The sequence below is a fragment of the Chenopodium album genome, chromosome 21 (assembly GCF_948465745.1).
Source record: "Chenopodium album chromosome 21, dcCheAlbu1.1, whole genome shotgun sequence".
In the NCBI taxonomy this organism is placed as follows: domain Eukaryota; kingdom Viridiplantae; phylum Streptophyta; class Magnoliopsida; order Caryophyllales; family Amaranthaceae; genus Chenopodium; species Chenopodium album.
In genome coordinates, this window is record NC_137854.1 from 11751370 (window position 1) to 11764110 (window position 12741).

General features: G+C 33.9%; 3 protein-coding genes across 3 annotated transcripts; all 3 read left to right on the forward strand.

The window, feature by feature from the left end:
* The first annotated feature begins 532 nt into the window (after positions 1 to 532).
* Positions 533 to 1003, forward strand: LOC145600406 (uncharacterized). The gene has a single exon (XM_081656304.1). The coding sequence runs from the start codon at positions 533 to 535 to the stop codon at positions 1001 to 1003; it is 471 nt and encodes a 156-aa protein (XP_081512430.1).
* A 2777-nt stretch (positions 1004 to 3780) lies between these two features.
* LOC145602008 (uncharacterized) lies at positions 3781 to 5285 on the forward strand. Its single transcript, XM_081658117.1, has 2 exons — positions 3781 to 4097; positions 4205 to 5285. The coding sequence occupies exons 1-2, from the start codon at positions 3781 to 3783 to the stop codon at positions 5070 to 5072; spliced, it is 1185 nt and encodes a 394-aa protein (XP_081514243.1). The 3' UTR covers positions 5073 to 5285.
* A 4936-nt stretch (positions 5286 to 10221) lies between these two features.
* LOC145601774 (uncharacterized) lies at positions 10222 to 11710 on the forward strand. The gene is made up of 2 exons (XM_081657842.1): positions 10222 to 10538; positions 10635 to 11710. The coding sequence occupies exons 1-2, from the start codon at positions 10222 to 10224 to the stop codon at positions 11500 to 11502; spliced, it is 1185 nt and encodes a 394-aa protein (XP_081513968.1). The 3' UTR covers positions 11503 to 11710.
* The last annotated feature ends 1031 nt before the right edge of the window (positions 11711 to 12741 follow it).

Below are 12741 nucleotides of genomic sequence, written 5' to 3' on the forward strand. Positions count from 1 at the left end.
GATAACCAAACAAGGTTAATTTTTCAAACACTAGCTTGTTTTTTTTCAAACACTAACATGTTCTTTTGATTCCATGTTCTTTAAAATATGCCTAATGTTCTTTTCAGAGGTCATGTTCTTTGTCAAACAAAAACATGTTCTTTTGTTCAACACTATTATGCATGTTCTTTTTCAAATACTAGCATGTTCTTTTTCAAACACTGGTTTGTTCTTTTTCAAACACTAACATGTTCTTTAAAATATGTCTAATGTTCTTTTCGGAGGCCATGTTCTTTGTCAAACACAAACATGTTCTTGTGTTGAACACTATTATGCATGTTCTTTTTCAAATACTAGCATGTTCTTTTTCAAACACTCGTATGTTCTTTTTTTTTTCCCTCATGTTCTTTAAAATAAGCCTAATGTTATTTCCGGGTGTACCATGCGCATGGTGCACCCGGGTGCACTATACTATTTTCACTTTGATCAAGACGACGTGTATCAGCAGTTTGAATTCTCTGTAACAAATTCAAACTTGAGCAGGAACGTATACATGCCCACAGCCAAATCTGTTGCACTTGATGGTGACCCTCCTATGGTTTTATGCACAAAAAAATGTCAAATGAAATCCAACTCTCCAGAAAATTTCTATATTGGAGAGGCTCAAGGTATTGACTCTTCTCTAAGAATTCATCTTCCAGACTTCAATTTATGGTCCTCTCAAGTATGTCCAAAGCCTGTGGTTGTTGGTAAATGGTACTGCCCTTATATCTTCATTAAAGACGGGAGAAGGAAAGATCAAGTCAAAGAGAACGTGTTCTATGAAATGACACTTGAGCAACGATGGGAGCAGATATGTGCTGCTGAGAGGAGGTACAATCAAGGAAAGAAAGTGACAGTCGACATGATAGTTCCAACAGAATCTGTAAGAATTGCAGGTCAGGAAGCTGCACAAGAAGACAGAAACAATAACATAATGGTGGTATGGTTTAAGTGTACTGATGAAACCGGAATGGACGAATGAAGTTTTTGTTGGGCTGAGCACACTGATTGTAGAAAGAATTATGTGGGAACAAGGAAGAGTTGGATGGAATAAAGAGAAAGAGCAGCGCGTCAGGGTGGTTAAAGATGAAACATATGAAGGAACAGGAGACTGGAAAAAATTTGGTTGCTATTTACTAGTTGAAAGTTATGTTCTGAAGAGAAATAATGGGCAAATTCTGCTAACATATGATTTCAGGCATACTCACCAGATAAGAAGTAAATGGGAGTAACATCAATGACATCAGAATTTCCTGCTGGAGGGATGTAAAAACAATGTCTTGCTGCAGTCCTGATTTGCATGATCCTTTAGAAACACACAGTATTGTGATACTGAACATAAAGACGTTGTAAGTACTTTACATTGCATTTGGAGGTGATTGTAAAATTGTATCTTTGAGTCATTTGTGTGTGGTAAATACAAAGATATTGCAAGTACTTTGCATTTTGTCTGAATTACTGAAAAAGAGTTTAATGTGAATTTTACAACAAAGAAAACTAACAGTTAAAATAATAACAATCTTGCTGCATGTGTTGCAGCTAAGCACCACTGGTGACCAATCTATTTACGAACTACAACATAGTTAAATCAATTCATCTATTTTATTATATTTTCATTGTTTCAGGGAAGGAAGGTTATACAGGTTGTCGTGAATAACTGAATAGATTAGAGAACAAGCGTTGTTCAACAATCAACATGGTTACAAACTTACAGGCTACAGCAACTACTTCGTAGTAAAGTAATGAGAAAAAAAATAATATTCAAGCCAAGAAACTAGCACATAAAAAATAATGGCATTGTTAATTTGTTATTGCATCTTACTTATTTAGCAAATTGCAATTAAATCTTCTCATTCTCATGGATTATTAATCACAACTATGTATGATAAAATGAGCAAAAAAAAACAGAGATGTAATTCTCAATTTCTCATTTGAACTATATATGAATAGCTTATATGGATTATATGGAGTACATCCAATGGGTTACCCTGCATAACTATGAAGTAAGTAATAAAGTTAACCGAAAATGTAACTAAACCATTAGGCTCTGTTCTCTACACTTTATTCTTGTTATTACTCCGTATTACTTGTTAAAATAAGACCAGTTTAGAAAATTCTATATGAGACAGACATATCAGACCAAATCTTCATAATTTTGTTCTGTTATTGTCATAAATATGTAATTTTGTATCTGTAAAAACTAGGTAATTTTCAAGCATGTTCGGACATTTAAATCAATACATATATATATGTATATAAACAGATTAAAATTTACTCAACATAAATAGATTGCCACTTTAAAAATATTCAACTTAGAAAATATTATGTAGGTGGACAAATTCTAGAAGAGTGGATTTAGTATGTATTATCATATAATACAATGTAATAACTTTTCATATAATACAATATCTAGTCTAAAAATATACGTAATATATAATAAGGTAAAATACAATTTTAATAAAAATAATTCGGTGTATTATTTTATTATTAATATATAGTAGATTTAAAAAAAAAAAAAATACTTCGTATACACTACTAAGCTAAGAGACTTTTAAGTTCATAGGGTATATACAGTGTCGTTATAAATAATTTTGGAAATAGATTTATTAATTAAATAGATTTATTAATTAAATAGATTTATTTTCAAGATATACTAAAAAATAATTAAAACACGTGGATTTAGTATGTAGTATAGATTTTGGTTTTTTTCTTGTCTAAAAAAAAATAAATAAATAAATAAAAATTATAGTTTTTTGCTTGGATTAATTGGAAGAGTTGTATATTTTTTTTTTATTACAAGCAATTGTTTGAATAACTGAACCAGCTAATGGTGTGTATTTATATATTGATCTATAAGTTAACTTTATTCTAATCAAACAGTTTGATTATATCAGACCATTTTAAATGGAACTTTAGAAAATTAAAACCAAAACATTTTAGTTCAGACGAAGAGAATAAAGGCTAAATGAGATCCTTAACTATAACTTTACCCAATTATGATTAACTCCGTATTAGGAAACAGTTTCATGTCATGAATAATTTTTAATTTCCGATAACAAATTATCCAAAGCGTGTTTAAGTTGTAATGTTGATAGTCTTGTTAATGATGGTTTCGAAATTTACTAATATCCAAATAAAACTAATTGCGTTGTTCAGCCAACAATCTTTGACGATTCTAACATGCAAACTGGTCAAATACAAGACTGAGGAACAAAAAGAATCAAAAAACTTGCATTAAGGGATACGGCAAATAAGTTAGTACAATACAAAATAGTACGAAGTACGATCCTATGATTAAATTTAGCCAGATATCAAGAAAAATAACTGGAGAGAAAGATACCGGAAACTGGTTAGAGCTGTTTATATCGGAGAAGACCAAGACTTCTTGTGCATATGCTTCACATCCTGTGGGCTGTGGCTTGCCACAAATCGGAACTATTAACCTTCGAAATTGATAGTCACATAAACTATGTTTAGACTGCACGCAAATGCCAACATACTCTGTAATAGTTATATTCAAGCATTATTATATGCAGACTTTTTTGCTTTCCAAACATTTAATGGGAATTTTATTTGCTGGATAACATAGTCAAACACATATAACAAACTAAAGCTGGCAAGATCTGGTTGATCTAGACCTAGTCAAATAGTCAATTTTAAGGCGGCTATGCCTATATATATTGAAGTATAGGCCAACTATTATTTTTCGGAATCAGCCAAGAATAGGAAGCTCCTGGTGAATAAGTACAGAGAGAAAAAATGTACACAACCAGGCCTTTATCTCTATACAAACGTTCCCCAGAAGCCATCTCATCAACTCCAGAAGGTCCAAATTCTGGTTATTTAGTACTCCGAGATGAAGAATCCACACCAACATATCTGTTCGGGTTGATCAAGGGCTCGTCTATAGATGATCTGCCATTTCCACAAAATAAGCGCCTCTCTGTCAGACATACAACCAGCAATGGTCAAAACTCTAGCACTTCAGTTGATGAGGTTTATTTGATTCCTGTCATCAACCAGCCACTCTCATTCAACCGATATTATGCAATAAAAGCAGATGGGAAGACAAAGGGGTAAACACACAACTTAAATCATCTCATACTATGCTATGAAATTATGAATTAACATAGCTTTATAATTTACTTTTTTTTTTTTTTTGTATCTTGTAACATGCTAACAGGGAATCATATGCAAGCTCAAGAGAAGAAGACATGGGCACTTGCTGCTTTTGTATCCCAACGATCCGAGATGTAAAACCAAGACCACCCTTTGATGCAAATGACATATACCAGCAATTTGAGTTCTCTGTAAAACAAACTTTTCTTGGTGGAAACAGGCTCTCAGCTAGATCCGTAGCACCTGATGGTCACCCACCATATTTTTTACGCAGAAAAGGATGGCATATGAGCTCCAAATCTCTAAAAAATTTCAACATGGGAGAGGCTCGCGGTATTGACTCTTCCCTTAGAGCTCGTCTTCCCGACTTCAATATTTTCTCTTCTCAAGAAAGTTCAACATCTGTGGCTGTTGGTAAGTGGTACTGCCCTTTTATGTTCATCAAAGATGGGAGTGAGAAAGACCAAATCAAGAATTCCATATATTATGAAATGACACTTGAGCAACGATGGGAGCGGATTTTTACTGCCAAGAGAAGCAACGATCAGGAAAAGACAGTGATAGTCGATGCGGTGGTTCCTGCAGAGATGGTAAGAATTGCAGGGCAGCTAGAAGCGCAAGAAGAGATGATTGATGGCAGAGGAGTGGTGTGGTACAAGGCAATCGATGGAAGCGGAACAGTATATCGAATGGGGCTGAGCTCACTGATTGTCGAAAGAATAATGTGGGAAGAAGGAAGAGTTGGATGGACTAAAGAGAGAGAGAAATGGATCAATGTGGTAAAAGAAGAGAAGTATGAAGGAATAGGAGACTGGAAAACTTTTGGTTGCTATTTGCTTGTTGAAAGTTTTGTTCTGAAGCGGGGTGATGGGAGCATTATCCTAACATATGATTTCAGGCACACTCATCAGATAAGAAGCAAATGGGAATGATCAATGAGACAATGAATCCTGCATTTTCTGGACAGATCTGAAAAACTGTCTTCCTACAGTCCTGCTATTCTGCATGATCCCTTGTAAACATACATATACTTGCAAGGTCTACATTGCTTTATGTATCTAATAAATCAAAGGATATTGTAAATATGTAATTACCTTATATTTTTAAATAATAATAATAATAATAATAATAATAAAATAGTTGTATTTTTTTTTCTCTTATAATTCCAATAATCTCCAATTGCTTGCATATTTTCTAACTTAATGGACATTGAAATTAGTTTATGTTTTGTTAAGAAAATAAAACAGATTATTCAATATATATGTTGAGCTTCCAATTAATGAACAAGCCATGTAAATGTTTAATCAAGTTATCAACATGTAATTACAGCTAAGAATCACAACAAAGAACAACCATTGCTATTTAAATGTAGTATGTTAATAATCAAATATATTCTTCTGCTTACTGAGAAAGTTTCAACAGCTCCTGAAAAGAAGGTAGGTTTAACGAGTATTCAACAAAATGATCAGGTAAAAGTCTTATTCAACAATATTATTGAAGTCACAGGCTCATGTAATAGGAAAAGATCAATTGATGGACCTTGTAGCATTTCCAAAATCATACCATATTTAAAACTTCCTTTATCAACCATTATACGGCACTATCAGTGGAGATTCCTTAGCAAGTTCAACATATATAGGGCATTTTTCTGAGATCAAACTGATTCACCACCTTAACTATTTTACTCCATAATATAAAAAATCATCATAACAGCTTATTCCCAAATTTACAACTACTAACTTAGTCTAAACCACTGCCCTTCTAGTGGAATGCCAACTAACTTAGGTGGTGAAGTCATACAGAGGTGATGTCCATGATCTGGTATACATCAACGCTCTTCTATTGGATGCCAACTAGCTTAGGTGATAGAGTCACATAGAGGTGATGTCCATGACTTGGTATACATCACCACGCTTGTGGCTCCTTAAACACCAAAAGAACTTAGTCTACACCTACCATTTAAATACATAATTATGAACCTTTGTGCACTCATGTAAAATCCTCATTCCAGTCGTTTGAGCCATTTGAAGTTGGTCACTCTATTTTAAGTTTCATTAAAACATTGAAGGAGCAAGCTATAAGTATTGCCTTAAAATTAGACCAGGTCAAGCTACATATATAAGACAACTAAAATAATCTATAATCCAACACATCAGGGTAAACATACAGCACCATAACCTTGTCCCTTTACAAAATCTCCCCTAAGCCATCTCATTACCACCAAATGTTCCAATTCTGCCAACTAGGGACTTCAAGACAAGAATCCACAAGGACTATATATACCAACCTGATCTACTGAGTTCTGCAGGAACTAACCTAAGTGGCTAAGCCATTTTTTATAAAATAAGTATATAAATAAACCTCTAACAAATTTTATATTTTGACAGGTCAAATCAATATATAAAAAAAAATACTCGATAAGGTTCAGTGCTGAGTAACATGCACAAATTCCCCGAGATTTAATCTAATCACAGTAAATCTTATGCAAGCTCAAAGTTTATTATCATTATTATTCAAAGTTATCAAAGAACAGAGTCAGAGATAAAGAAATATCGAGTTAAAAAATCTGTAATAATGAACTGTCAACAAATGAAGTTGTGCAGCTGAAGAGTTATGGTCAGGGAAAGTCTATAAAAGTTGATGCAGTTGATGAATATCAGATGTGGGGCATAGCTCACTGATTGTAGAGAGAATGGTGTGGGAACAGAAGCAAGTCAGGGTAAGAAGATGAGGATTATGAAGCAATAGGAGATAAACTCGTTGAGCAATAATAGATGGCTATTGACAATTGACTTACTTCCCAATAGATAGAGGATTTAAGGAGATAGCCTCCACATCATTGTAACTAAGATTGCATACATCCGACCCTGCCGGTGAGGTAGGGGGGTGGGGGTCTTTTTAGAGACATAATGGAAATATTGGCGTTCATGTTAGTGAAGGGGAAAGAATTAATATGCTTACAGTCCATTTTCCCCATCAGTTTGGATGTATTTTTCAAGTCTATTAATGATCTCGCAACATCCAAAGATTCATGAAGCCATACAAGATTTTAGCATGTTAACACTCAGGACATCATATAGAAACTTATGTAACTGAGAGATGATGTTCATCACTAGGTGGTCTGTCTCTTAGGATTAGTTAAGACTCACGGCCCGTTTGACAAATAGTAGTAATGGTGGTAATGGGAATGAGTTAGTATATAAATTTGTCCATTCACATGGTAATGCTAGCTTACCCTACATTCTATATTTTTATTCACAAATTTTCATTATTATCCAAATATCCATTACTACTCCCACTTCACAGGAGTAGTATTGGACTACTGGATGAGTTTATGAAGAATAACACAAATTTGCGGATGAATTTGCATTTCTAGACATTTCTAGACATTAAGATGTCACTTAGTTTACCAAATTACACTAACTCATTCCTATCACCTCAGTCTAGCAACCAAACGGGCCGTCATAGCATAAATGGCGCAAACACCTCTATAGTTTCTAATATAAATTAGGCCGAAACATCCAAAATCTAATTCCAACAGGTTTGTTTAGGAGGCTAATTATCATGTTTATACTCTTATGCTTAGTCTAATGCTCTAAATTAAGAACCCAAATTCATATAATATTCTGCATTAACTTTATGAAAATTCCCTAACTACATGATTTTAAAGTTTAATCTCTCTTTTAGCACTCAAATATCCTTAATTTGGGTTTTCTATGGGCCGTTCATAGAGGCCGAAACCCGAATCTGCAGTTCAAATCAAAGAATTCAATATGATCACAAAAATGAAATTCTTAAATTATAGAAATACAATCATACAAATTTTGAAGGACATTTGACAAGTAATACAGTGAAATGGATAGAATTGTACAAAAATAAGTAATTGCAAACATATAAATAGATGTGTAATGTTGAAAAGTTACCTCATTGAAGAATTTTGAACTTCCACTCCATTGATTAAGCTTCAAAGCTTGAATTTGCCTGCTCTCATGCATGTTCATCACTTCCAAACCCTAACCCGCAAAAAATATTTAGAAATTGATTTTCTCACTCCTTCGTCATGTTTTCAGCTTGCATCAAAGTCCGGCATTGCATCCCTTCTTTCATACTTCCTCCGTTCCGTTCTAGTTGAAGTGTTTGACTTTTTTAAGAAAGAGAATCTTCTAAATTTCTCTTAATCTATAAGAGCAAATATAGTCTATGTGGGATCTAGTTTGATTCGTGGTGAATAGATTATTAATACTTTTATAATTTTTGCTAGTGTGAGATTAAATATATTTGCGGTTAAAGATGGGTAAAATTTTGCATCGATTTGCGAAACATGAACATCATTATGAAACGGAGGGAGTACTAAATTAAAATCAATCACATAAACCTTTTGCTACTCAAAAACCCCAAACTCGCCTCATTTGCCGTAAAATTAGCAAATTTTAGATAGGGCCAAGTCTTACAAAAGTGCATTCGGATTTTGTCTAGTGATGGTAGCTAGAGACTTGCTTGCAATTACAATAATTTCCTACCTACTAGCTTGACCGAGCTAAAAAAAACTCAATTATGTTGGCTAAGTAAATTAGCTTTGCCTTGAGAATTAAACTTGTCATAATAAAAAAAAAACTCATTATATCAAATAGCTAGCCATTGGAGCAAAAAGTAACTAAAATAATAATTAGCTTAAAAGCTTATGTGGCATATCAAACTAATTGTCAAATTAGCTTGTCACTGGAGTTGCTCTTACTTTCTCGTACTTTTTTATTATATTTTTTTTGAAAGAGTTATTTCCCCTATATCAATAAGTGCATCACTTATCTAAAACGAGTAGAAAATGCCTAATTATATCGAAATCTCTCTATGTTTTTATACGAGTACTCCGTCATACCTTTCCACTCATCTTTTATCAACATATTTTATTATCACTCTCATCCACATTAGAATACTCACTTTATTTCACTTGTATAAAACTTGGTGCACAACCTAATGCTTAAATAGATACGAATGGATTATACAAATAGACAACAAACAATTTATTGCAACCATGAGAATTGTTTTCATCTCATTGTATTTGAAAAATGATAACTTTTGTTCTCGCATAATTTTTACCAACGAAATAATACTACCTCCGGTCCAAATTACTCGCAACTTTGGGGTATTATTTGTGAGATATAAAATATTCCAAAGTTGCGAGTAATTTGGACCGGAGGTAGTATTATATTATAGCAATCCATTAAATTTAGGAATTTTGCAACAAAAGTTTTTTTTGTTTGAAAGCTTGTTAAACTCCAGAAAAATACTACTCAGCAGTATACAATGAGTGAATGAGAAATTTGATTCTGCTCGAAAATCAAGAAAAGTGAAATCCAGGTTGATTATCAATGCAGTGAAACGAGCAGATTGAAGAAATATGCAGCATAATGCATAATCTTTAATCTTTGAAGATTCTGTAACATGCAAAACTTGGTCAAATACAAGACTGAGGAACGAAAAGAACCGCGAAATTTACATTAAGGAACACGACATCAGGTTGCAATACTTAGCTAGTACAATGGACTACAATCCTATAATTAAATTTAGCTTAATATTAGGAAAATTATCTGGTGAGAAAGACACAGGAAACTGCTGAGAGCTGTTTTTTATGTGAAAAGACCAAGACTTGCTTGTGCATGTGCCCCAAATCCCATGGCTTGCCAAAAATCAAATTATTTACTCTCAATGTCTATCCGAAATTAATAATCACGTAAGTAAACTATGTTTTGACAATGTGCCAAATGTTCAAATGTTTTCAAAAAATAAAAAATAAATAAAAAATTAAAAAATTAAAAAAAAATCAAAGAGAAATTAGGGTGATCATAGTCAAATTAGTCATTATCAAGCATTATTTTAAGCTAGACAAGGTCATACATGACGTTTAGGCAACTGAATAACATATGAAAGCTGGCAGCATAAAGACTTAATAAGTTAAAATAGATCTAATGAAAAGTCAAATAACATATTCAGGCGACTATATTTATCGAAGATAGGCCAACTATTATCCCTGAGTCAGCCAAGAATAGGAAGCACCTGGTGTCTAAGTATAGAGGGAAAAAAATGTACACAACCAGACCCTTATCTCTATACAAAAATTCCCCAGAAGCTATCTCATCAGCTCCAGAAGGTCCAAATTCTGGTTATTTGGTACTCCGAGATGAGGAATCCACACCAACCTATTTTTTCGGGTTGATCAAGGGTTCATCTATCAATAATCTGCCATTTCCACAAAATAAGCGCCTCTCCATCAGATATACAACCAGCAATGGCGAAAGCTCTCACACTTCAGTTGATGAGGTTTATTTGATTCCTGTCATCAACCAGCCACTCTCATCAAATCGATATTATGCAATAAAAGCAGATGGGAGGACAAAGGGGTAAACTCACAACTTAAATCATCTCATACTATGCTATAAATTAACATAGCTTTATAGTTTACAATCTTTCTCGTATGTTTCTATATATGGTTACAGGGAATCATATGCAAGCTCAAGAGAAGACGACATCAGCACCTGCTGCTTCTGCATCCCATGCATCCGAGATGTAAAACCAAGACCACCCTTTGATGCAAATGACATATATCAGCAGTTTGAGTTCTCTGTAACACCAACATGCCTCGGTGGAAGCAGGCTCTCGGCTAAATCCGTAGCACCTGATGGTCACCCTCCACATTTTTTACGCAGAAAAGGATGGCACATGAGCTCCAAATCTATAAAAAACTTCAACATGGGAGAGGCTCGAGGTATTGACCCTTCTCTTAGAGCTCGTCTTCCGGACTTCAATATTTTGCCATTTCAAGAAATGTCAAAGTCTGTGGTTGTTGGTAAGTGGTACTGCCCTTTTATGTTCATCAAAGATGGGAGCGAGAAAGATCAAATCAAGAATTCTGTATATTATGAAATGACACTCGAGCAAAGATGGGAGCGGATTTTTTCTGCCGAGAGAAGCTATGGTCAGGAAAAGACTGTGATAGTCGATGCGGTGGTTCCAGCAGAGATGGTAAGAATAGCAGGGCAGCTAGAAGCGCAAGAAGAGATGATTGATGGCAGAGGAGTGGTGTGGTACAAGGCAGCAGATGGAAGCGGAACAGACTATCAGGTGGGGCTGAGCTCACTGATTGTAGAAAGAATAATGTGGGAAGAAGGAAGAGTTGGATGGGCTAAAGAGAAAGAGAAGTGGATCAAAGTGGTAAAAGAAGAGAAGTATGAAGGAATAGGAGACTGGAAAACTTTTGGTTGCTATTTGCTTGTCGAAAGTTTTGTTCTGAAGCGAGGTGATGGGAGCAATGTGTTAACATATGATTTCAGGCACACTCATCAGATAAGAAGCAAATGGGAATGATAAATGAGTCCTGCTTTTCTGGACAGATCTGAAAAACTGATTTCCTAGCCTAATCCACATATTATAAGCTACATACAATTGCAAGGTTTACATTGCTCTGTGTATTTACTAAATCAAGAGACATTGTATATATGTAAATTACATTGCTGTGCATTAGAAAAAATAGTTACAATATTGTATCTTGTTTCTCTAAATATATGAATTTGTTTGTGTGATTATAAATATAATGGACATTGAAATTACATAGCATTTTGTCTGAGTAAATTAGGCGATTATATAATGCATATGTATGTTGACCTTCTAATCAACAAGTTTTTTGAATGTTTTAATCAAGTAATCAATATGTACATACAGATAAGAATCACAAAACCACTGCAATTTGATTATAGCATGTTAATAAATCAAATAAATTCTGCTGCTTTGTGAGAAGGCTTCAATACTCCCAAAGGTAGGTTGTTTTATAGGTAGTCAACCTAATCATCAGATTAGAGAAAGCATTTTTAACGCCAATAATAGAAGTTATTGGCTCATGTAAAAGATCAACTGCTGGAGCCTATAACATTTCAAAACTCATGATCATATTTAAAACTTCCTTTATCAACCGTTTTACAAAACCATCACTAGAGTTTCCTTAACATGTACAACATCAAAAGGGCATTTTCCTGAAATGAATATTATTCACCACCCTTAACTATTTTACTCAGCACTATACATGTCATTATAAAAACTTATTTTGTGGTGAAAAAATCATTACTACTAGCTTAGTCTATACCACTGCACTTTTGGTGGATGCCAACTAGCTTAGATAATAAAGTCATATAGGAGGTGATGTCCATGATCTGGTATACAACACCGCTCTTCTGGCACCTTATGTACCAAAAGAACTTAGTCTACACCTACCATTCAATATAAACATTATTGTGAACCTATGTGCACTCATGTAATTATCCTCATTTGGACTATTTGAACTATGAAGTTGGAAACTGTATATTTTTTTTTCAGATATTGAAATTGCAAAGCTAGAAGTATTGTCTTAAAACTAGACCAAATCAAAAACTCAAAATACATAAATCAATAAATAAGGCAACTAATATAACCTATAATCTAACAATTGTTCTCTCCACATCAATGTATAAATAAACAGAAAGAGGAGTCTACATGAGGGTAACATAAAGATTGACCGAAGAAAACAAGAGCTCATGCTGTTGATTTAAGTTCTCTTGGTATTGAATAATAAGC